This window comes from Vespula vulgaris, chromosome 12, assembly GCF_905475345.1.
Source record: "Vespula vulgaris chromosome 12, iyVesVulg1.1, whole genome shotgun sequence".
Classification (NCBI taxonomy): Eukaryota; Metazoa; Arthropoda; class Insecta; order Hymenoptera; family Vespidae; genus Vespula; species Vespula vulgaris.
In genome coordinates, this window is record NC_066597.1 from 2,164,357 (window position 1) to 2,191,416 (window position 27,060).

Genomic DNA, 27,060 nt, shown 5'->3' on the forward strand with positions numbered 1-27,060 from the left:
TACTTTCTCCGTGTTTCTCTCCTTTTATTTTCTTCGTCAAAGGAAGAAACAATGCATTGCCCTCCACTTCGAACTACTGGCTAATCCTCTCTATCTCCGTCTCTGTCTCTCTTTCCTCTTGGAAAAAAAGAAGAAGAGAGAAATAGAGAGAGAGAGGAAGAGAAAGAGAATAGAAGAAGAAAGAGAGAATAGAGGAAGAGAAGGTCGCAACGTCGAGTCTGTTCATCCTCGTCTTCGATATTCTCGATCGCGAAGAGATAAGAAATGTCGACGAGCATTTGGTCTTTGCTCGTGATTATCTGCCGGCAAATCCAACCAATTCCCCTACTAGTTTTTACATAAGGACCCTTATCGTTCTTCGATGATGATAAGAGAGAAAAGAGAAGGACAAAGAGAGAGAGAGAGAGAGAGAGAGAGAATAGTTAAATCGAAAAATAACAAAATCGCGAATCTCCTCTTCGTCGAAATTTGATTCACAAATGAATTAAAGAAAAGAAGAGAAAAGATAAAATCACGACTATCCGGAGACTGTCCAGGAGAAAAAGGAAACAGAAAAGAAAGAGAACAAATTATTCACGATTGATTGAGAAACGCGAAAGGAAAGAGAAATTGTTTCGCTTGTAAAATTCCATTTTTTCTTTCCTCAGCAATTGCTGATTCGTAATTTCAGTTATTGTACGTATGTATGTATGTACGAACCTCGATAAACGCTCGGACGATCGATCGATCGATCGACTTGAGCGACCTTGCGAGCGTCCTCCTCTCCGGAGGAAGGGACCCTCCTCCTTTCGGAGCACGATAACGCGACGATAACGACGAGGTGAACGACGAGGAAGCGACGCGAGACCGGCTTATAGCTCACCACCTGTTTCCGCCGGCTGTTACCTTGACACCGTCGCGAGAGACTGCTCGGGAGGAGTGTTCTCCGTCTTTCTTTCCTGATGAGAGAGCGCGCGAGCGCGAGCGCGCGCACGCACGCACGCACGCACGCACGCACCACGCACGCACGCACGTTGTCCGTAGCTCTCGATCTTTTCCGATTCTAACCGATCGATCCCGATTACTATCCGGCGGGTAAAGCGAAATCGAAAAAGTAACGTTATTATCGATCTTCGTATCGACTTAAATGATATTCAACCCTTATAAATTCGCCTCTAAATTTATTTTACAACGAAATTATATACATGTATGATTGTATCATGATTAAGCAGGTTATGTGTGTACACGTGTACGCGTCTCCACGTACATTACACCTAATTTTCTTCGCGATTACTATCGGAAAAGAGGGAGCGAATCGAGAATGTTACATTACTATTGATCTTCGTATCGACTTTTATTACGCTTATTCAGCCCTTTAAATTTGCCTCTTTTTCAATTTATGTGGCGCAGCAAAGAAAAAATGTATATGTGATATATATATATATGTACCATCATTTTTCATATCAAAATTATATATGCATGATGCGTGTATGTATAGCATATACGTGTTGAATCATTGAATAAGAACATCGAAGCAAAAATGATGATCGATAGAAACAAGTAGATTCTTAAATTATTCAACGATCGATCTTGAATATATCCAAACGACCGGTTAGATATTTTTCAAACGAGTTTGAACGAGTTGCAAGAACGAAGTACATATATGAAGTAACGTGAAGTAAAAGCACTGTTCTTAAGGAGTATTCTTAATGATTCAAAGTTATCGGTATTAGGGATTTAACGGGACAAAGTCGATAAGATTTTCCCTTCGTTTTAAAAGCTAATTATCCCAAGTATTTACAAGTCTTGTATTTGTATGAAACATGTTTTAAAAGGACAAGGAGAAAGCTGTTTGATAGCAATTTTAAAGAGTAATGAGACTTATGGTATTAATGATGGTTAATTTCAACACAATTTAAAAAGGAGAAATGAATGACGATAAAAATAATGAAACGGACGAACAGAAAAAAATTGATTCCGATTAACGATAAAACGAGCGAATGAACGAATGAACGAACGAACGACAGATAATTTTCTTCCGAACGATTTGATGAAATGAATGAACATGAAAGAAAAAAGACAGAGAGAGAGAGAGAGAGAGAGAGAGAGAGATAGATAGATAGAAATTGCCACTCGTGATTCTAATCGATCGATGAATCAAACAAACAAAAGGAATTAAGGTTCTGATCGAACGAACGGAACCGCCGACGAATAATAAAACGACACACGAAAACCCACTTCAATGGGAATTAAATGGGATTGAGAAAAACAAAAAACAAAAATTAATTAAATAAATAAATACGTAAAGAAATAGACAAACGAGTAAGAAAAATAATTACAAAAATTTAAGGAAAAAAAAATAAAATAAAATAAAATAAAATAAAATAAAATAAAATAAAAGATGATAATACGAGATCATTTCTCACGGAGTAATATTAATGAGAATCTTACTTAACGAAAAAAAAAAAAAAGAGAGAATAGAAGAAAAGAGTAGAAGCTTCCTCGTGATTCGAGGGCGTCGATTGACCCCCAGCGTCAACTCAGCATCGCGTACACACGTAAAATTTCGCGGCCAGAGACGCGAGCGTCCGACCCCGCGTCCTTTTCAAAGCCGACTGACGTCGATCGCCGGCTATGCGACCGACGGACCGACCGGCACTCCACGAGGATTCACGATCGTCATTCTGATTGGACAATACGATCGGCGCGCCATATGCAACCGGTCAGCGGCATTACGCCTTTCTACGACGTGGACATTGCTATCTTTATCATTTTCTTTTCTTTTCCTTTTTTTCTCTTTTTCTTTTCTTGTTGTTTTTCTTTTCTTTTCCTTTTCATTATCTTTCTCCTTCTCACTTGATTATTTCCTTGCGTTGTTATCAATAATGAACTCGACTCGTCGAGAAGCATCGATTATCGACGATCGTTCTCTCTTTTTAAATTTTACGAAGCACTATACATAAGTTTCCTTTAGAATCCCTATTCTTAACGTTTTCGCATCGCACGTTTTGGTCGTAATATTGTTGTAATAAAAGGAACAAGTACGTCAAAGAGATAACGATTACCTTTTTCGTTTTGATTCTGTTGTCGCAAGAACGAAAAGAAAAAACGAGGAAAAGAAAGAGAAAAACAAGCCGACGAAATTGATTGTTGAGATTTAGCCAGACAATACGGTTGTAATCGTAAATTAAATGATGAATCTCTATGTGCGCGCGCGCGCGTTAAAGGTTTTTAGGAGAAACTAATTTACGGAAAAAAAAGACGTTGTTTGCGAATAGGTAGAAAAACGATGCTTTACATTCGATAGGGACGACTTGCATAATCGTATATAACCTAAGTTAAGTGCCGTTTATTCTTATCGAACGTGCGTGAGAGTCACCATAGACCATTCTCGCTTTACTAATAAGGAAAAAAAGAAGAAAAAACAAAAAAGGAAAAAAGAAAAGAAAAAAAAGAAATATGATACCAAAATAACGCAACAGAAAAGTAACGATGGCGCTCGGATTACACGGTATTCGTCGTCATAGCTCGTTAACGTTTATGGATGGGCCTCGTACATAATTAAAGTGCAATTCCTAACTCATTGTCAACGTCCGCGTATTGCCAATTACGTTGTCGTAACGCGTTACGTATCGTAAGAACGAACTAAACGTTTGAAGGTTAACCATCGACGATTTTATTTGCCTATCGCATAAAATTATTATTTTATGTTCGATTTCGTAATAATCTGTTCGATCACTTATTTACACACGTAACTATCACGATCGTTTCGATTCAAGTAAACAACAAAAAAAAATATCGATTTTGTTCTTTTCCTTTTTCTATTTGTCTCTCTTTCTTTCTTTTCGTAACCTCGAGAAAACGATATTTCTATTGCTGTAATAAAAGATTGTTTTATTATATGTCGTCGTTTGGATTAGTTTTCTTTACCTTCTGACACAACGCAGCGTACTTGATTTAGAACTCTGGAACTTTTCGAAAACGACTGAACGAAAATGACGATAGTGACTCTTTATAATTCTGTTCAATAACTTTGCCTCCATTAAAAGTGTTTACACACCAATGTATTATGAAATTGCTTCGATACAATCTAACGACGTATAATCGAACGTAGTATTCGATCATCACCGTCAACAAAATTATCTTTGCAAGAAGAAGATTATATAAAATTCGTGAAATAATCCTTTCGTTTAAATGTTAATTATTATAAAGAAAAAAGTAATAATTAAAGATCACAATATCGACGCGGTAACGAATAGATGATGCGTCGATCATTTTCGCGCTTCCAGGATCGTAACTATGAGTGGTTCGGTAAAGGCACCGATACGTTTGTTGTAGATGGCGCCTCGATCAAAATTATCCCAGTTACGTATCAAACATACATTCTAGTGGCACCGTAATTCCATCGGATTTAAATATGAAAACCTGATTCTTACAATAATAATAATAATCCTACTTTGTTATAACAATATATACATGTAATTAATTGAAATGTTGGAATAATCTAATAAAACATTTGTTATATATACGACGTGTATTATCGACTCAACATTCGGTGCAATAATGTGGTCTTCTTATTTGTAACAACAGTGTATTGTATAAATTTATATTTTATATTTATACGAAACTTTTTTTATTTTAAATAAATAATCACGAATACAAAAGTGATCTGACCAATCTGTGATATATTTTTTTTTTCTTAACTGTAATGAGATTTTTTATGGAACCCCTTTTTTGTAAATATATAACCTAAAAATAAATATAAACAATGAAAAATGTTGCAAACACTTCGGGAACGTTCACAAAAAAGGAAAAAACTACTTGCACAGACGGTAAATAACACGATCGTTCGATTATTTTTTTTTTTATATATGCCATACAATTTTATATTCTTCAAAATATTTGCTTTTTTTTTTTAGCTTGGAGTTTCTAGTGTAGATGAATTAAGACAAATTTTGGGTACTGACATCGACGATGTTCAGAAAAAAAAGGGTAAACTATTGTCTGATAAATCAGAAAGCACTGTCAAAGATTTAAAAGATGATACGGTGCCTGCAGATGAAATTGTTTACAAGGATTCATCTACGTTTCTAAAAGTAACTTCTTACGTTTATTCAATGTCGTTTAAGTTGATTACTTTCATGTAAATTATTTTCTAACATTTTAGGGGACACAATCATCCAATCCACATAATGATTATTGTCAACATTTTATTGACACTGGTCAAAGACCGCAAAACTTTATAAGAGATGTAGGATTAGCGGATAGATTTGAGGAATATCCCAAACTGAGAGAACTAATCAAGTTAAAGGATGATCTAATCGCAGACACTGCTACTCCTCCGATGTATCTCAAAACTGATCTCCTTACTTACAATTTAAAAGAACTCAATTGTAAATTTGATGTTATTCTTATAGAACCGCCATTGGAAGAGTACCAAAGAACGTGCGGTGCAACAAACGTACAGTTGTGGAACTGGGATCAAGTTAATAAGAATTCTATAATAGTAAACCAATTAATCGAGCTTATTGATTTCTGTAAAATTAAATTTTCTTTCTCTCACAGATAATGGAATTAGACATCGGTGAAGTAGCCGCTAATCGAAGTTTTGTATTTTTATGGTGTGGAAGTAGCGATGGTCTAGATATGGGACGTTTCTGTCTCCGCAAATGGGGTTTCAGACGTTGCGAAGACATTTGTTGGATTCGTACAAATATTAATAATCCAGGACACAGTAAGAACTTAGATAGTAAAGCTGTGCTTCAAAGAACTAAAGAGCATTGTTTAATGGGTATTAAGGGAACAGTGAGAAGATCTACAGATGGAGATTTTATTCATGCAAACGTTGACATCGACTTGATCATATCGGAAGAACCTGAATATGGATCCATTGAAAAACCAGTCGAAATATTTCATATAATCGAACATTTTTGTCTTGGTAGACGAAGGTAAAGCTCCGATAAATTAAGCATTATTTTGATGATATTCTTATTTTAATTATTATTTTTACAGATTACATTTATTTGGCCGTGACAGCACAATTAGACCAGGTTGGCTCACTGTTGGACCAGAATTAACAAATACAAATTTTAATGCCGATCTCTATACTGGTTATTTTTCTAATGGCCAAATAACCACAGGATGCACAGAACGAATAGAGGCTCTTAGACCAAAATCCCCACCACCTAAAGGCAAGGTTTCTGGTCGAGGTAGAGGTGGTTTTAATCGTGGTAGGGGAAGAGGAAGATGAATAAATGTGTAAAACTTTTTTTGACAAACTACAATAACTCAATTTGTAGTTTCTGATATAAGAAATTGTACCTAAGTTGAATGTGATTTGTAAATTGTATATGAAGTATTCATTCGTAATACTTACACGTGCATTTTAACTAATATTATCTTATAAATGATCGTAGCTCTTGCTAAAACAAATTTTCGCAAGGCAAACAATACAATATTAATATCTACTTTCCACTTTTTCTTAAGTATACACTCTATAAGCTAAGGAAAAAAAAATCTTTTCCTCCATCTTATAACTTTGATTAACATTATATTTAGGAAAATTAGAAAATCATGTTAAAAGATTACAAACTCTCGTTGTTACAAAATATTTAGATGGTATGTTTTATGTGTATTTACATTAAATGAAAATATTTTATAAGTAATAATAATGTAATTATATAGGAATTACGAGATAATATTTTCTTTCAATTTGATGAATTTATTTAATAATCACGAATAAAATTTTTACACGGGAATATATTTAATCTGGGATCATTCCACTGTGAAGTCTGATTTTTCAAGAAAGAAAAAAAAATTTAAGAGAGACTTCTTTTTATACACGTAATTTTAACGCAATATTAGAAGTGTGAATTTTTGTACTGTGTGATAATATTAACGAACGTAATAAATATCATAGATTAGTTTTAAAGTAAGGTTTTTTAAGATATAAATAAAATCAATCTCACGATGAAAGATTTCAAACATTAATCTTTATGTTATAAAAATAAAAGATCGTCTTGAAGTATTATTGCTTCCTTTCTTGCACAAATAATAACCATTAATTGTTGGTACATTGGTGAAACAATAGCATCATAGCTGATAATCATAATAATATAAAGAATCGCAATATTCCTTTATATAATGTATTATGTATTATATATAATTATTGAAATATATTTAAACATCATTTAAAGGTATATGTAAATACTGGAAATCATCTTATTAACGATTCTATAATGCTGAATAATAAATGTGTCATGACTTATCTTTAAATTTCATTTGACGATACGTTAGTATAAATTTAACACAATTCATATGTGATTGAGAATTAAAAAAAAAAGAAAAAAAAATTAAAAAAAAAAAAGAAAAGAAACGTTTTAATCTTACAAATATGTTTATGAAGACGCAGTTTGTAAGTAATCAAAAAGATTGCTTATATCTTAAGACGAGAATAATAAATGATTTATGATTGTGTGGTCTCGTATTGGTGATAATAAAAATAATATTATATTGTTGGGCTAAATTAATTCAATTATAACCAATGTAACGATATAATTTTCATGAAATAAAAAATATATGAGATGTTAGTATCTAATTATTTAAAAAATTTCCCATTCTTTTTACAAAGAATCCTAGTATATTAATGAAATGTCTCCACGCATACATAAAATATAGCTAAGGTATATATGTATTCTAAAAATTTGTTAATTAATCATTTTCACACATATTTGAGATCAAGTCATCTAATTTGTACTCTGTAGGCTAAGTAGAACGTAAGGTCAATGTTATAAATATTATTTCTTAAAGTAGTCTCGTTTTTTAAAGTATGCAGACTTATACGTAATCGTATTGGTCCCAGTAAAGCTTTGGGTAACGAAAATTGTAATTGAAAAAAAAAAAAAAACGAAAAAAAAAATTATAATAATAATAATAAAAAAAAGAACAAACAAACGCATTTTATTATGGCTTCGGTGTCCTAAGCTTATTATCCCTTTAAAAAAATGATAACGACACAGATTTCGTTACAAAATTCATTTGTATAGCTTAATCTACATAGGCAACAATGAACTTTTCATTTCTCTCAAATCGATATTGCAATTATATTGCAAATAATGCAATAAAAAACAAATCATCATACCATCATCGTCATTGTCATCGTCATCATCACCGATATTGTGCAGAATAAATTAAAATATTCATTTATTGTACAGCATTAAAGTAGATGATCAAATAATTTATTTACGATCGATCGTGCCAAAAGCTTCTCAAAGCTTGTATGGTAAAAGAATAAACGTGTGTATATGTGTATGTCTGTTTTGTGTATATGTGTGTGTGTGTGTGTCTATCCTTTTACGCGACACTCTTTCCTATTAATTATAACAATTATAAAACGTACACAGTATGATGTCTACGTAACAATAGTGTTATTAAGATTCCACGTATGTGGCGTATAACAAGAAAAAATATATCGAGTATTAAACATCGGGGAGATAAATTTTAAATGTAACTACGTAACTCTTATATGCTGGACGTGTTACCATCTTTTAAATCTATGAAAAATATTATAAATATGTAATACGAGGAAACGTTTATTCATTCTCTCCAAAAAAATATATATAATCAAAAGATAAATTTCGAATGATTATTAAGGTCGTCAATTATTATTATTTTTTTTCTTCACACATATATATATATATATACATATATATATATATGTATATATGTATATGTATATTACAAATAACGATGCATCCTAGTCCTCGATACACCAAACTGCAACTGCAGATATTTGTTTAACAATTTAGAGGCACAAAGTTCTATCGGGCTAAGATGTAAGTCGATACACGATAAAATATTTGGAACGGATTTAATCTCTTTCCCTTTTTTTCTTTTATATATATATATATATTATATATATATATATATATATATATATATATATATATATAACTTAATAACGGAGAAACGGAATTGCAAAAATTATATTAAATAAAGAATAAGTCTGGCAATTGTATATAACAACTAATATTTCGTTTATCAAAATACGATTTTCGCGCGCTAATAATTTTGCCCATGCTAACTCACTATGGCAAGAAAGAATGTGTATTCTTCTTTATATTTTATTAATATATATAGAGAGAAAAATGCTAGAAAAACGTTGAAAAAAGAAAATAATAAAATAGAAACGAGAAGACAATGCGATGTCAAAAGATGATGCATTCGAATGAACGAGAATATTAGATTAGTATTTAAGACGTTAAGATATCGATATTTGGCAACTATTCTCTCATTTTCGTAACAGTAATATATAATACACGTCCTATATTTAAAAAATTGACTGAATTATTTTTTTATTTTTCTTCTAAGAAAATAAAAAAAAAACCTGAAACTGCATTAAATATTAAACTTCTGAATATTCTATATTCTTTCCTAAAAAGAATAAAGAGAGAAAAAAAGAAGAAAAAAGAAAAAGAAAATACGAGTAGTCCAATCAAAAATGCAAGACGACATATAATTGAATGAAAAAATTTTTCGTGAAATAACTTCATTTTCTTTTCTTATTTAACTAATATAATCGTTATTTCATCGTAATTCAATTCTAAGTTTTTTAAACGATGCGTTTCGACTTACCACGGGCGTTCAACGAGCGCGTACGCTCTATTGTTATTTTATTATTATTATTATTATTATTATTATTATTATTATTATTATTATTAATATTAATATTACTTTTATTATTATTATTATTACTATTATTATTATTATTACTATTACTATTATTATTATTATTATTATTATTATTATTTTACTGTCTCTCTTTTTTTCAAATCTATTTTTTGTCTCTATTTTTTCAGTTATACACGACACTATATATACCTGATGTTATTAAGAAACAAAAAAATATTATTGAGTGTAATATAAATTAAATATTTGTTACCTATGAAGTTAATTAAAAGGAAGAGAAAAAAAAGAAGAAAAAAAAAAGAAAAAAATGAAAAGAAAAAAAATTGATAAAGCTTGAGCTTGTACCAACAATTACAGGGGATGCGGGTATGCATGCGTAGCGAATGGCAGGCAGGTTACGATGGTCGATCGATCGTGATCTATCGATCAGATTCATAATCAAGCGATGTCTTGGCAGTCAGAGGATGATCGTCTGAGAAGGAGTTTAGCTCTGAATGGCCCGCCATCAGTCAAGTCGCATAATTTTCACACATACGTCGACTCCCCTGTAAGCAGACTAAGCGTCAGTCGCGAGCCAAAAAAAATAAATAATTATTGTTATTATTATTATTATTATTATTATTATTATTATTATTATTGCTATTACTATTGCTATTATTATTATTAATAATATTAATATTAATAATCTTTGTCTTGCTTTACAAACAAGTACTATTTTCATTCGTAAGATAAAATTGCATTCAAACACGTGTGTGTATATATGAATTTTTGTGTATGTCTAAATGAATTGTAATCATGTGTGTATGTAATTAAAAAGATTAGAAAAGAAATAATGTGATAAACAAAAGAAATTTTTGATGATGTTGACCTAAATATTAGCTGTTTGTGGATTTACAAAAGAATCAATTAAATGGCATTGCGAATGAATCTAAATAAAAAATTCCGGTAATATAAAAAAAATTACTATACATAACTGTTATTTACATGGTACGGATTATCTTATGTGTAAAGTATTATTGTCTGAAAAAAATTAAATATAAATTATTTGATTAATATTATACGCATGTGTAGAAAAAATTAAATTTATGTATATACGCACACACATACGTACATATATATATATATATGTCTGTGTGTAACGAAACGTAAAAAAAAACAAAAAATCTGTTTAGAAAAGATGTATGTCAAAGAAGATAGTTAAATAAATGGAATATGTACTTATATGCGAAACGTGCAATGTAATGTTAATCGAAGTACATATTTTGAAAAGTAGTCGTCATACCTCCTGACAGAAGTTTAATTTTTTTTGGTTTTTTAGATGGACAGAAGAATAGTAGCGGTAGTAGAATAGTAGTGTAGTAGTAGTAGTAGCAGTAGAAATAGCAGTAGTAGTAGTAGTAGTAGTAGTAGTAGTAGTAGTAGTAGTAGTAGTAGTAGTAGTAGTAGTAGTAGTAGTAGTATCAGTAGTAATAAGGTAAAGCTTTGAGAATCGTGTACGAAGAGAATGTTATAAATTAGAAATAGAAGAAAAATTATTACGTGTTTCTCGTTTATATTTTAAAACAGATTTTGCATGAATTATATAAAAGTGGGCCGTCGTAAAGAACGTAACTTATAAAACGGTACTTATATGATCTCTATATAGCGAAGGAAAAAACGTTTCTCGTGAATGTATGTATAAGTTATACAAAGAGCAGTATCTCATTCGTATTTTCCTTCTATTTGTTCTTTTTTGTTTTTTCTCTTTTTTCCGTTCTCTCTCTCTCTCTCTCTCTCTCTCTCTCTCTCTCTCTCTCTCTCTCTCTCTTTTGGGAATAAACCTTATCTTCTTCTCTTCCGCTTATTATTCATTATTTTTTCTTTCTCTCTTTCTCTCTCTCTCTTTCTCTCTTTATATTCATATCTTTCTTTTCCCTTTTTATTATTTCACTTCAAGTTTCTGATCTTCTCTATCATCCTTTCGAGATTGATCGTATATAACGATATAAAACGAGGTATCGCAAAGATGACAATCCAGTTTTTGTTTGAGAAACGGACGACTCGAAAAAAATCAGGATCAAAGTGATAAAAGATCATTCCACTTGCGTTCTATTGCCCGTCAATGAACGATATGAGACGATCTAATAATAAACAATACGCGATACGCGTGTATGTACAAGAGAGACCAACTATGATACACGGTATCGTTTGTCCTTGTCATACCTCATTTTTTGACACTTCATTTCTTTCTCTCTCTCTCTCTCTCTCTCTCATTCTGTCTCTGTCTCTATCTCTAAGCAATCCGCGCGCAACACATTCTCCTTTTTTTTTTTCATTTTTCACACTTTATACAGAATTTAAGGAAAGTATTATCCTTTCCTTTTTCTCTTTCTCTCTATTTTTCTTTTTTTGTATTCCAATACAACCATGTACATTCCTTACGCAAATTTCATAGGTAACATTTATTTCTTCTTGCGTTGATCGAAACGTACGTCGTGTTTTTGTAAGAATTTATTTTAATCTATATCAACACTGAGGTACTTATTTTTTTTTCTTTTGTTTTGTTCATTTTTTTTATTATGTAATGCAAAAAGAAAAAAAAATTCTCTATCACACACACACACACACACACACACACACACACACACACTCACATACGGAACGCAATTTTCTTTCTTTTTTTCTTCTCAATCTTTCCGTATAAATCGTTTATGATTTATCTTGATCTTAATGTTAATCAATGAAAAATATATCGCCAGTGCTTTAAATACAAATTTCAATTTAGGTGTTACCCACGAAAGTACAAATCGCTTATGTACTTTCTACAAATATAATGATGTTTATTTATAATCATGTAATAACGGAGAAAGGAAGGAAAATTTTTTGACGATTTGTACATTACTCGTGAAATACCCTATATATGCAGAAATTCTTATTCAAGTCAATTTGGATCGAATCGATCTTTTCAGCATATTTTTCGTAAATAGTCTCGTTCAATTTCAATGAAAATTACCCTTGTAACAATTGCCATGAAGGTCGATCATAAAACAAAAATTAAATCTATGAAAAATCGTGCTTGTTTAAAAAAGAAAAAAATATATCATATGCACAAGATAACGATCGATTTACCAGTTGACGTCGAATTTACAATCTTATCTTTCCTCCCTCCCTCCCTTTTTCTCTCTCTCTTTTCTTTTTCTGTTAAGAATAATTAAACACGTCAGTAGCGTAATTGGACAAAGTACTTTTTTCCCCTTTCGCTCTCTTTCTCTCTCTCTCTCTCTCTTTCTCTCATTCTCTCATTCTCTCTCTCTCTCTCTTTCTCAATATTCCTTTTACTACCAAAAATAAGAACTTTGTACTACAATTCTTAGTCGAACTTACTGTTATCTATTGTTAGCCCTATTTTATATAAAGGAAGATATAAAATATTTCCATTAACATCTTGGGCAATGAAATTTACCTAATCAGATATATCACAACGGTAATCACTAATTATGTAAGCATCGCTAATCAAAAATGATAAAGTGTCCGTTTTACACAATCGTTTCTTTATTTTCTCTTTCTCTCTCATTCTTTCTCTTTCTCACATGCCATCATTTTTTCCTTGCCTTTCTCTCTCTCTCACTCTCTTTCTATTATGGCATAAACAAAGTGTCCCATTTGTTATCTATTTGTATCATTATGAAACAATGAAGCATCTCTCTTTTTTATCAGTTCGTGTCGTTTTTCGATTAATAAACAATACAGTGTGACCTTCATATTTTTTTTTTCCTTAACGAATCATCTTAAATGATTTCTATTGGATTTTTTGTTTTCCTTTTTGTTCGACATTTGCATTATTTTTCTACGATAGATTTCATCATCATCATTATTATTATTAATAATATTAATATTATTATTATTATTATTATTATTATTATTATTATTATTATTATTATTATTATTATTATTATTATTATTACACGACTAATATGAACGGCGACTGTACACGCGTTACAATGAAATTTGGATAATTGCCATTTTTTTCTTTGTGTGTTCTTCTCTACTCTTCTAAATCACGCTTCTCTCGCGTGAAATGACGATTAGGAACATGGCACGATATTTTTCTATTTCTCGAACCGAAAATAATTTAAGTTCCGAACGTAAGCAACTGCATCTTATCATCGACCGGGAAAGAATAAAAAAAAAAAAAAAGACAAAGAACTTGTCGAAGGCAAGAAACGTCGTAGTTTCAAGTGGACTACGTGCTAAAAGTGTGATCAAATAAATTACAAGTATATGTATATGTGTATTTATGTGTTTATGTATATACGTGTGTCCGTGAATCACGTAGGACGGCGTCGAGACTCTTGTTCTGCACATTCAATAAATTATTTTTTTTTCGCTCTCTCTTTCTCTCTCTCTCTCACTCTCATTCTCACGTTAATATAGTTCGCGAATTAACAACCAAACACTATAACATCGCAATTATACAGTACGTTTCGTTCATTCGAAGATTTCCTTTTCACGATGATGAAAATTATATTTCATTTTATTTTCTTCTTCTATCTTATTTTCTTTCTCTCTCTCCCTCTCTCTCTCTCCTTCCCCCTCTCCGTCTTTTTCTCTTTCTTTACTTTTCTTTTTTTATTCTTCATTTGTACGTTTTATTAATCGAAAAATCAACAACTATGTACCTCATCGAACGTGTTCGCCTGCGAACAGTACAATTGTATTGAAGATCGTTTCTTAGCAGCCCTCCCTTCCCTCTCTTATTCTTTACATATATACTATATATATATATGTATGTATATAAACTAGATAGATTTAAATGAGGCACGATGTAAATACCTTACAATCTTAATATGCTGTCGTATTAAAAGGCTCACAGTAAATGAATTTCCGACTTCGTTGAAGACGAAAAGGAAGATTTTTACGAAATATCAAATTAAGAAGAAAAAAGATTAAGATAAAGGTAAAGAAAAGAAAGAAAAAGAAAAGAAAAGAAAAGAAAAAAAAGAAAAGAATAGAAAGAAGAAAAATAACAAACATATTTTAAGATCGTGACAGAAAACGTAGTAAATGCGAAACGAAGATTGCGATACAGTGGTGTGAATGAACAAGTTCATGAATATCGAGGATAAATGTATATAAGCTCTATATATAATTTATTTTCTATATTATTTACACTCTAATAAGCTGTTTAGAATCTTCATATTCTTCGGAAATGAAGATTCTATGTATTCCTATTTTGTTTTTTTTTTCTTTCTTTCATGCACATCCTTCAAACACTCCGCATGCCGAAATATTGTTAAAATATTAAGCAAGTCTCATCGAAATTTTTATTCTCGATTAAATTAAATTTGATTATGACGAAAGAAAAAAAAATATATATATACACATATATATATATATATATTTCGTACAAAATGTTTTATTGATTAGACGAAACGTAATATATATTATACCTACGAAATGACGACGAGTTAAATCGCATCGGCTTTCGATATTTGTGACTTTGTACAAAAATATACGTATATTTTAGCCGATCACAAAATCGAACATTTCCAATTAAGAAAGAAAAAAATAAAAAGAAAAAAGAAATGAAATATCGAATAAGAGAAGTAATCAGTGTCAAACTTTCTAATTCAGCAGTATTAAAAAGTTCGCAAAGAAATAAATTTTATATCGAAGTAGATTGATGAAAATTCGACGAAAACTTAGGGGAAGGGCGGAGTGGGCGATCGAGGTTCGTGGGGTGGGGTGGGGAGATCAATAGGATCATTTGTAAAAATTATTTTCGAGTCGAGATATTTTATCGGTACATCCCATTCATTTCTTGACGCGCATTATTGACTTACGATATTTATCCCTTATTTAAGAAAATAGTCTTGTTCTATACGGCATTATTTTCTTCACACAATCAGTCCATTTAGTTTACACCATAATACGTGCTTTCTCACTATAGTGCAGCAGCTTCACGTGTTATTTTTCTTTTTTTTTTTCTTTTTTTTTTCTTTTCTTTTTTCTTCTTCAGCAATTGCGATCGATGTCTCTTTTTCTTGTCATTTCGACAAATTCGAAAAGTCTTTCGTACGCTAACATCGTAAGAAAATCGTCGATTTACAATATTGATATGCGATAAATAAAAGAAAACAAAAATACGCACAATTTGATCCACGATTATTTTCAAATTTATAATACAATTTTATAAGAGATTGCTCTGCCCAAATATTCAAAAATAAAATAAAATAAAATAAAGTAAAATAAAATAAATAAAAAATATATTCGTCTATCGATCTCTCAATATATGCATTCATTAACTTTTAATTTTGTATAGACGCAACATACATCCCTATTTTGTTAATACTTCCATTTCTTTATCAATATTATTTCGAACAAACGATTTACTAATGGGTGCCCAGAGATGAGAATTTTATCTTTGCTTTGCTTTTCTTTCCTTCTCTTCCTTAATGAACACAATCCCGATAACGATATAACGTTGCTGCTTTGTACATAGGAATACAAATATGATTAATTTTGATTTAATACTAACTACTAGAAATATTCTCTGGTTACCCCTGCGTTACTTAACAACACTCGTAATGGGCATTTAAATTAATTCGTAATTTACGAGAAAATTTATTTCTATTGCCGAAATCAAATAAATCTAATCTCATGTTACAAAGTAATTGCTCGTTATTAAATAAATAAAAAAAAAAGAAAAAAGAAAAAGAAAAAACAAATCAAGAAAAGAGAAGAAGAAGAAGAAGAAATATTTTGCGAACAAATTTCACATTGTCAAAATCTTAAACGTAAAACATGAATATGGCAGAGACCTATCAGCTCATTTACTTTGTACATTTAATGATGTTTGTCTGATAACTAAAGATAACATTGACACGGTAGTTGAAAGATGAATAAGGGTGATGTGCGATGTGCTCACAAAAGATCTATCATCCCTCCATCAGATAGTAGACGATACCGGCCAACGCGTTGATCCATGTCCACTATGGGCGAACAGACATATAGATACAATCAGTCAGTCACTATCTACGGTTATTCTGACATCGTATTATTATTATTATTATTATTATTATTATTATTGTTGTTGTTGTTATCATTATTATTGTTATTATTATTATTATTATTATTATTATTATCATCAATATTAAATGGTATTATTGTTAACAATTAATATTGAAGAGGACATAGTGCTATTTTCTCTCAAGTTACAAATATCTCTTTAACTCAATAATAATTTCACATTAATAACATTCATAATATATACGTATATCTATATTATTGACATAAACTTAGGATATTAAATGAAATTTGTTAATGATGTTAAAGAAATTTTTACAATTCGATCGGATGAACCATTCAATTACTTTTTTTTATGATCTCGGGTTAAAGAAATATGTGGCACTTTTCTTATGTACATTCATAATGATAAACATGCAATAAAGAACACGAAAGGATTTTTTTTATAGAAAGAAGAAAATAGATAATTATAGTCACTCGCATTTGCCACTTCTACCCTTTTCATGTGATGCGTTTACATAAAAATGTAACGTGTGTATATATATATATATATATATATATATATATATATATATATATATATATATATACATATACATATACACATGTCTGTGTGTAAATGTTACACGAAGAAGGATAATATAACTTGCAATAATGTACTTACACGTAGCATGCAAGGAATAGAGTGCAAGGAAAGCAGATGCACCGATCTGAGAAAATATTTCGCTACGTATTATCGAAATTTCGGTGAGAATAAAAGCTGTTCACAGATGATGAAAAGACATTTATCATAATACACACTCGTGTCTCGTACAATGACTTTCTAATTATGGCAATACAATATTACATGTAAGAAAATAACTCTGAAACTTTACCGCTACTCATCAATGCATATCCATTACACCGCATACGCTAAAAGTTATAATTAAAGAAATACGCTAAAGATATATTAAAGAAATAAAGAAACGATATATATATATATATATGTGTGTGTGTATATATATATATATATATATATAGAATTTCACTTTGTACCTTCGGAAAAGCAGTCACAAACGGGGGAAGTCTCAAATATTATATATAATAGAAGTAAATACTGGAATTATAATAGTAAAAAATATTATAATATCGTAGATAACTAAAAAGTAGAAATTAAATATTTATATGTTCATAACTAATCATTATTACTCAAATCATTGGATCGATGAGAGAACAATGTATTATACATTCTGTAAAAAAGTAGGAGACATGAATACATTGTAGACACATTCTCATGTATATGTATGTGCGTGCGTGTTCTTATTTGTAAAATATGAAATACAAAAGTACGCTTGTAACACAACATTGTATTTAAAAACCATTAACAGTTTAATTGTGATAATAATAGCAGGTATGTCTCTGATGGTGATATTGAGAATAATAGTAACAGCAGTAGCATTTGTAATAATAATTGTGGTAATGATAATTATAATATAACAACGGTATAGAGATAATAATAGTAATTATAATAATAATAATAATAATAATAATAATAATAATAATAATAATAATAATAATAATAATAATAAGTAATATATAGTATCACAAATATAATTATTATATAATCGTTAATAAATGTGTCTCACAGATTTTATATGTTTCAGACATTATACAACAATCTCTTTAATTTTTTTTTTTTATTATAAATTACCAACATGCAATATAATACAAGGATTAGAACAAAATTATAAATGTCATAGGGCTCTGATATTCCAACGTTACAGGCAAATTTTAAAACTGTATAAAAAGCATTAAGGAAAAATATAGATTTTTTGTTTTGCATATTGACAATAAGAACAATAATAGATAATCGTGCATTTTACTTTCAGAAGTATAAAATTGTATCTTCGACTGTACATTTATACAATGTAAAAAGCAGTATTAAGTTTAAAGTACTAATGACTATTAAGGAATAATATTTTTTTAAAAAAAGACAAAATACTTATGTATGTGAACATCCAGACGCAATATCTTGTAAATGATGTATATATTATTGTAAACAGTAAATTGTTACTAATACATTTATAGTAATTAACACTACACATTTACAAGATTGTTGTGTTTGGATAAAAAAAAAAAACCGAACGATGCTGGCTTCAGGGATACCCTTCTAAAAATTAGATTTATTTTTTTATAGACTCTTACACTATATCGAATTATGTTGCTTGTCATATTTTTCTTTTTTCTTTTTTTTCTTTTTTTTTTCTTTTTTTTCTTTTTTTTTCTTTTAACGATAAAAACGTATTAATGTAATACACCTTTGTACTATTCATTTGATTTATACAAAAGTTCTATTAATTTCTATATATACCTCATAACTACATAAATTTTTTATATAATATAACTGAAAGTATGATATATATATATATACATACATACACATACACACATTATTATTAATTTTATGACATATAGAAACATAATATGTCATTTTATATAGATAGATTGTGTAATATAAATTAGTATATAATGAAAAATAATTTCCTGCAAAAATAATAGCTTTTAAATAGATGTTTATAAAAGAAGAAAATAAATACAAATTTACAAAAATAATTATACTTATATATCAAAACTGAAAAATCAATATTACAATAATTTCATGCAAACAACATTTTAGAAACATGCTTCTAGAATCAAATTCCAATTATTTCCAACCAATAATGACCCTAAAGCCAGACTGTATTTTACTTATCATCAACTTGTAGTACCTAAACACCATTACTCGCTTTTCAACAGTAAACTAAGTTAAAATTGTGTGTGATCTTTGTATATATTAAAAAGAGAAATATATATATATATAAACGGTAGAAAGACGATTTTAATTCATTGATAAACTAAATTCTGATTTTTTTCTTTAAATCTGAATTCTATAGGTCCCTTATAAACTGATTTTTCAACTTTTGCTTAAAGTAAGTAAGCACCAGCCTAACTGAAAATTACTAATTTAATAATATAATTTAAATTCATACAATTCAAAATAAGAATTAAATTTTCCCTGTTCTCACTTTGCAGAGAGGTACACAGTTTTCATATTAATAATCACAAATTTGAACATGTATAAAATATCAATTTTAAGACCGCTCTTTAAAACTGTATATTTTATAGTATTTATAAATACTCGCATATCTGTAAGATACGCACTGTTCAATATTTGTGATAGAGATTATCTTTTGATAACACTGATTATATCTCTACAACTAAATAATAAAATGTGCAATGAAGAAGTTTATTATTTCTATATTAGCATATTTTTATCAGGTATCTTTTAAATATTTTCGTATATAACGCTTTACTGCTACCTTTAACTCAATTATCAAGATTAGTGTATTCTACAGTGAAATACAGATTTTTTTTTTTGTTTGATTAAACAAAATGTGTTTTGATGTTAAATGAATGTTTGGTTGTATGGGAAATATCAAGGGAAAAAAAGTTTAAACATTGCACAGCCTAATGAATAGTGTTTAGAAAAAATTTCTTTACATGATAAAAATAGAAAAAAAGAAAAGAAAAATAAAACAGAAGAAATCTCTTGATACATATATCATTGTCAATATTATTTTACAAACTCTTACTATAATTATTTGTAGCAGTCTATACACAAATTGACTTTGGTATTTCCAAAGTACTAATCATCACTATAACGTTTTTTTTATATATTATCAAGATACACTCTCTATTTTTAATAGAAATAGAAATCTAAATTTAACAAGTTTTTTTATGCCTGAGCAGATATAGACATCTTATGTTATAAACTAATAAAATCAATAATGTTTGTAATTCTACTATATGCATGTATAGTTAGAAATACGACAAACATATTTGATGATTGAAATGTACTATATCGTATATTAATATGTCACATGGAAGTTACAAACTTGTTTAGAAGCAAGAACTACCACATTGAAAATGTACTATTTACAATAATCCTATCTCATAATTCCAGAAGCAATTTTATAAAGTTGTTCAAAATAAATTGGATTAAATACTTAATACTGTAGAAACAGATAGAATAATCAATAAGAGGATCAATTAAAAATAGATTCTTAATTACTTATCAATAGTTGTTAATAATCCCCAATACCCAAAGAAGGCAAGGAGTTGCTGTAAGACATGCAAATAATATAATAGTGCAACAAAAACTTCTAATTTTGTGCTGTGGTAAGATTTGTATAATTTTAATATGTACCATACTCTTTGCATGAGAAAATAGATTAGGATAAGATAGATTAGATCTGTAAACATTATTACGTTCACTTTCATAAATACGTGTCGGCAGAATTTCATTATTGTAACAAAAAATAAAGAAGATTATCGAATGTAAAATTTTGTTTGTATTCTCCTATTACAATTAACCAAGAGATTTCTCACTACTATTTGTAAGATTAATAAAATGACTAATTTTTCAATGAAAGATTAATATATTTTGACAATATTTATTCTAACTGGAAAAAGAAGCAAATGTCATACAAGACGGGATTACAAGAATTTCCAACCATGATCAAAATAAAAAAGAATCCTTATGCATTTTTGGTAGATGCTTTACCACATTTCATGCTGAAATAGTGCGGAAAAGTCAAATAATAAATGTCTTTAAATTGTACTCTCTTAACAAGCAATAGTGTGTGTGTGTGTGTTTATGTGTAAAACAGAATATGTGTATGCATGTGTGCATACTATTTATATAATATATATGTATATATGTATATATATATACATACATATATATATATATACACACACACGCTACAAATCTTTTCAAACTTAAAAACTGAAGTTACATAAATCTGCAAAGTTTAATGCCAGTTGAAAGAACTCAGTTTCTAAGAGTTTCCAAGATCAACGAATCGACTATGTATCTAACGTGGATGAACGAACAAATGTTGAAGAACGTTTTACACTAGCCGTGCTTTGCCTAGGACTATTCCTACTTTTATCTCCACGTGAGAGTAAACCTTTAGCTGTTTCTCTGAGACTAGTTCTTTGGTGGGTATTAACATGTGTATGGCTACTGCTGTGTGTAAGATTGTGGTGATTCACCACCAGAGATGCAGAAGACTCACCAGATTCCCAACCATCTTCATCTCCCGTTGTATCGCATTCACTGCTATCCGCTTCACTGGATTCGCTGGGCGTTTCCTGACCACCCATTCCTATTTGTACACCCTCTCCCAACCTATTCGTTGTCGCTGGCACAGCCGGCGAATTACTTCCACCAACTCGGTGCATAAATAAACTAACCTGAAATTAGTAAATATTGTTACGAGATAAAAATTTAGAAACGATAATTGGCCGATAATCGACGGTAGAACTCACTTTAAAATCTGCACTGTAGATTTTGTGATGTTTGTCTTTATGTGCGTCGTCTAAGCCCCACTTGTCTATGCTCAAAACAAGAGTAGGTGGCATGGGTCCAAGGCTAGCTAGAGATCCTGTTCGGGGTTTTACATGTGACATCACCATCGGTAATTCCATGGCTGTACCATCGCAACTCAATGCCCTCGTCGATCGTTCAACCGGTAATTCCCCGTTATCATACTCGGATGAAACGTGATCGCGTACAAAAAATGTATTAAACCAAAAGTGGAACAGCTTTTCCTAAGAACAATAGAATAATTTTCATGTCGATTAACAAGCGCAAAGAGATATTTTTATAGAAACTGTAATCGTATACCTTTCTCTTCATTTTTGGCCTATTATAGAAGTCCACTCGAATATCACCTGTTAGAGCCACATTATGTTGTAACGGAATACAAATAGAATGCATTCCTTTTCGTACCTCGTGAACTTCTGAACTAAATACCTTCTTATTTGATTCGGATATTACAAAATGCAGATCTAAAATATAGATCATAAATTAGAATGTATTATATTATTTCAACATTTAAACGATTAATGTAAATTATCATTCTCCTTACAGCCTTGGCCCCCGTTAAAAATGGGAACTGGATCCAATTGAATTTTTCGTAGAATTAATGTAATTGGCTGGTAATTTAGACCCTCTTGAACGAGAGTAGCATAATAACCCACGTACCTCCTTTGGGAAGGTATTGTTACTCCTTTCCTAATTACAAAATTTTATATCATATACTATTATTATACAGAAATAATAATATTAGCGTAATACGGCGAAGCGGTCAAAAAAGAACCTACCTATCGTGTGTTCTTTTGGTACCATAATAGTTAAGAGCTTCTGTGGCAGTGGGGAACTGTTTGCTGTGAAGAAGGTAGCAACATACCATAACACCAGTTCGTCCTTTACCTGCTTTACAGTGAACTACTGCTACATTTTCTTTATGCAAAGAAAGCCACATGTGTACATCTTCGCAAAATGGCTTAATTTGTTCCAACCTTGGTGGATTATGATCATCGAATGCATACGTAGCAACTCTTTGCTTAAACTTGTTAAAATCGTAGGACCTCTCGGAACACCTAGAAAGGGAGAAAATTGAAAAAAATTATTATAGGTACAAAAATAATATAGAATTAAATAAAATAGAAAAGTGATATTTACAAGTTATAAATTTTATAATGATCCTTATGTTTAGATTCTAGCAGTTTGACAACATCATCAATATGATTTCTGTATACTCCTTCCAACTTTTCAGCAGGAAATCCCATAGCTATTAAATTGTCTCGTATATCTATTTATTTACAATAAAATTAAGGAATATGTAATAACACGCTTTGCACCTGTATACAATGAATACTTATAAACGAATAGTTTAAATTATAAATTCGAAAGGTTACATGTGAGATCAAGATCGAAGCCATCTTCTTTGAAACGTTTACGACGTTTACTGACAAGCCCCTTTATGGGGTTAGTCATTTTCATATTACTAATAGTATTGGCCATACTCGGCTGGTTTTGCTCCACCTCTCCGATATCAATTACAACTAGTCCAATCTCCAATTTTTCCTCTGCAGCCTCTTCTTGTGCTTTGTAATTTTCAAAAACCTTTTTGACCTGTTTAAAGAGATAAATCTAATTAAAATCATTTATGATTTATACTATAATTGAAATCTTACAGATACAGAATATAAAAATATACCTGTGGCTTGTGAGCTGAGGCGTCACATAAGCCCAGTTCTGGTCCTCTTTGTTCCTCCAGACAAACATGGAGGGGAGTTACCGACGCCGAAATGTGCTCAGAGATCTTACTGTTCAACCTGCTGCTAGTAGGTCTCCTGCAGGAAAAGCATATACCCATCAATTCCCAGAGCATGTGTTCCTTTTATTATCCATTTCATGGAAACTTTTTATCTTTCTTCCATAACGTTTGATAACTTTATTCCAATCCGGTTGTAACGTCACTCTATAACCATCACCACCACCACCACCACCACCACCACCAGCAGTAGCAGCAGCTTGACGCAAGTATTGAAAAGTCAGCTTACACAAAATTAGAGCTTTGTTTTACAGAACCACATTGCACAACACAAAACGTGAGCAAACACTGCTCTTTATGCTCTTATTCAGAAATCAAAGATTTTATAACGACCACTGGATTCGTGGTTCTTAAACAAAGGACGAAGACCTAGCGTTCAAAATATCTCCCTTAGATTCTGATCTCGTGTTTCCACCGAATACTGACAAGAATAACCACCACCACTGCTGTCGGAGGACAAACACTAGAGATGCAATAACTTTCCTTTAGAACGATCAATCGAATAGATAAAAAAGAAACGTTATGTCAGTATGATACGGATGCAAATCTCTCTGTGAGAGATTTATCATATATCAGGAAACACAATTAATTTAAATATCAATGCGTATGTAACTTTAAAATAAAAAAAAAAAAAAGAAAAAACTGACTTCGAAATAGTCGATCGTAAGGCTCATTAAAAAATGATTAGAGACCGAAAACGTTTCTTCGCGACAGAACATTTAGTAACTTATGAAGGAAGACGAATTACGAAGTGAGAAAGGAGAGAAAAAAAGGAAGTTAGAATCGTAATCGTACGATCGACTTTATATATCGGGGAGATGAAAAAAAATCGATGTTCTTCGATAAAAAAAAGAAGAAAAATTAACGTACAATTACGAATGCAAAAAAGGTGCCCGATTTCGGCGTTTTAGATTCTTTCTTTCCAATTTCAGTTCCCTGCGAGATCTCGAAAGAACGCGCTCCGCAGCGAGAAAAACCGTGACGACGAGCGGAGAAGAACGAAAGGTTAGGTTAAGCACCATTTGCAATGCCGGAGAGCCTCTTCGACGCACGATACGTTTTTTACGCCAGTTTCACTGGCACATCGTTCGGGCTATTTCGTCTTCTCGATGAAGCGATGCCTTTTCACATATTGCTCGCATAGAATTTAACGAACTTCTCGCGAGAGAGACACGATTCTCGTATCGAAAGATCCTCGATCTTTCGTGCTCGTTGAAAAACCGGCCAGAAACGTTCGAACCATGTTCATCGATATCCACTTCTCGCTCTCTCTCTCTCTCTCTCTTTCTTTCTCTCCCTCTCTTTTTCAGTCTCTCACTCTTTCTTTCTCTCTCTCTCACACACACACACACATATACACTCCGTCCGTTCTCCTACGCGAGATCACGGCGTGTCCTGCGACGATGAAACGCAGCAGACCTCTAATTCGAAATTGCTATCTTCGACGAGTTCGTCTTCCTGCATCGAGAAGGAGCAACGGCGAAATATAGAAGATAACACACGATCGAACGCGTCTCTCGAAGCACTCGCGCCCGCACGACTCACTGTCGTCCCACGTTTTCGCAGCACGGTCGTGTCATCGTGTCAGAATCGGAACACTTGCTCGTCGTACTCTACGTACGACACACGACGCTTACTCGCGTCCAAGACACACATTCATTTTACACGAGTACATACGTATACGGCACTCGCGCGGATTCATGCGTGTTGGTTCGCGCGCGGCGGCTGCGCACAGTATATACATACACATACGCACGACGCGACGACGCGACGTCGATGTGGAGATGATGATGGTGGTGGTGGTGGTGGTGGTGGTAGTAGTGGTGGTGTGGTGTGGTGTAGTGGTAGTGACGATGGTTTACTACCGCGAGTGACACACGTATATTACACATATATACATACGTGTATCTCTCGTAGACAGGGAACAACGATACACACGTTTTCTCGGATCATCTACGACGTTGAGAAGGTGCGACACCAATGTACTCGTGTCAACGTACGTGAGCGCTCTCCTTCACACGGACGTATATACACCGAATATAGCGGGATTCGCGATGAGAGGGGACACGCACGCGTACGCAGCAGCCAACCGCGCATACACGCGCCTGCCGGGGAAGGGAGATAGATAGATATATATATATATTATATACAGATATATGTGTGTATATATATACACACACAACACACACATATATATATATATATGATGATATAGATAGAAAGAAAGAAAAAGACAGTAGACGCACACACTCACCAACAACGCATCGGAGCGTGCACACCGTGCAGGTGTGTTGCAGCGCACGGCTGTCCGTCCACTTTATAACCGAGCGAGTCTCGTCGATATTCGTCGTCCGCTTTTACGGACACTCATACTGGAATCCGAGCGTTCTCCACGCTCTTCTCTCTACGTCGAGGCGCATTTTTCTCGTTTTTTTCTCTCTTTCTGTCTGTCTCTTCTTTCGCTTTCCTCCGCGTTCTTTTAGCCTTGCAATCGTCCGCTTCTAATCCACGCGCGCGAGGTACGTATATGTACTATCGAGATGCTTCGTGTATGTGGTAACCGCTAAGAGGGGGAGGAAACGAAAAAAAGCAACAGAAAGAAACAAAAGAAGAAAAAAAAACAAAAAGAAAAGGGAGCGAAAAGCCACGCTTAATTAGCGAACGGAAGTGGTGCTACTCCTCGTAAGCGTCCATCTCAAATACTGCTTCCATAGGCGACTGTTAAACGGAATTATTGGTAAAACTTGCACAGCCAAACTTTTCACCACCGGCGCCATTCACGACAACGCGTTCATGTCGCGTGCATACACCACAGTCGTTTCTCGTACGGAGGAGAATGAATGATGACGATAGACCGCTTACACCGCGGCATTACAAGGGAGGGCAGAGGCTTTGTCCTGGCTCGCTCTTGGTCTCTATCTCTATCTCTCTCTATCTTTCTTTCTCAGCGAGTTTGGTTCCTGGAAATTCTCACCGAACGATGGAGGCGCTCCGTTGTCTCGCTTGGCGCGCATGCGCGCTTGGTTTTCTCTTCACCGACCAATCAACTCCACTCTTGTCGATGTCGTACGCGTGCGACACGCTCTCTTCTTGAACGCTCATTGGTCGATTATAATCGATATGCGATAACGCCGACCAATCGACAACGAGCTTCAAATTTCGAATAAGTACACAGCCACTACGT

The 27,060-nt window shown here is 31.9% G+C and overlaps 3 protein-coding genes across 10 annotated transcripts in view; 1 reads left to right on the plus strand and 2 right to left on the minus strand.

Annotated features, from left to right (window-relative positions):
* LOC127068150 (protein bicaudal C homolog 1-A) overlaps positions 1-3,927 on the minus strand; it is a 38,344-nt gene extending 34,417 nt beyond the window's left edge. Inside the window, exon 1 of one of the 2 annotated variants that reach the window (XM_051003899.1) lies at positions 3,910-3,927. The gene's annotated coding sequence lies outside the window, so the exon portion shown is untranslated. Of the gene's footprint in view, positions 1-699; positions 2,281-3,909 lie in introns of those variants that run through there. The other variant, XM_051003897.1, reaches the window with a different exon arrangement.
* Positions 3,928-4,373: 446 nt separating this feature from the next.
* Positions 4,374-7,568, plus strand: LOC127068169 (N6-adenosine-methyltransferase non-catalytic subunit). The gene is made up of 5 exons (XM_051003947.1): positions 4,374-4,811; positions 4,899-5,075; positions 5,147-5,464; positions 5,545-5,927; positions 5,992-7,568. Exons 1-5 carry the CDS (start codon positions 4,755-4,757, stop codon positions 6,227-6,229), a joined length of 1,173 nt encoding a protein of 390 aa, XP_050859904.1. The 5' UTR covers positions 4,374-4,754; the 3' UTR covers positions 6,230-7,568.
* Positions 7,569-8,890: 1,322 nt separating this feature from the next.
* Positions 8,891-27,007, minus strand: LOC127068161 (phosphatidylinositol 3,4,5-trisphosphate 3-phosphatase and dual-specificity protein phosphatase PTEN). 7 transcript variants are annotated; one of them, XM_051003927.1, is made up of 10 exons: positions 24,747-25,667; positions 23,760-24,339; positions 23,458-23,674; positions 23,222-23,351; positions 22,861-23,139; positions 22,626-22,771; positions 22,382-22,545; positions 22,024-22,305; positions 21,771-21,948; positions 8,891-10,211 (listed from the first exon to the last, which is right to left on the minus strand). In XM_051003927.1, exons 2-10 carry the CDS (start codon positions 23,931-23,933, stop codon positions 10,192-10,194), a joined length of 1,590 nt encoding a protein of 529 aa, XP_050859884.1. In that variant the 5' UTR covers positions 23,934-24,339; positions 24,747-25,667; the 3' UTR covers positions 8,891-10,191. The 7 variants fall into 7 exon arrangements, with proteins under 7 accessions (XP_050859884.1, XP_050859883.1, XP_050859882.1 ...); XM_051003926.1 differs by lacking the exon at positions 8,891-10,211 and adding an exon at positions 11,199-16,637; XM_051003925.1 differs by lacking the exons at positions 8,891-10,211; positions 24,747-25,667 and adding an exon at positions 26,131-27,007 and having other exon boundaries at positions 18,884-21,948; positions 23,760-23,895.
* Between the last annotated feature and the right edge of the window lie 53 nt (positions 27,008-27,060).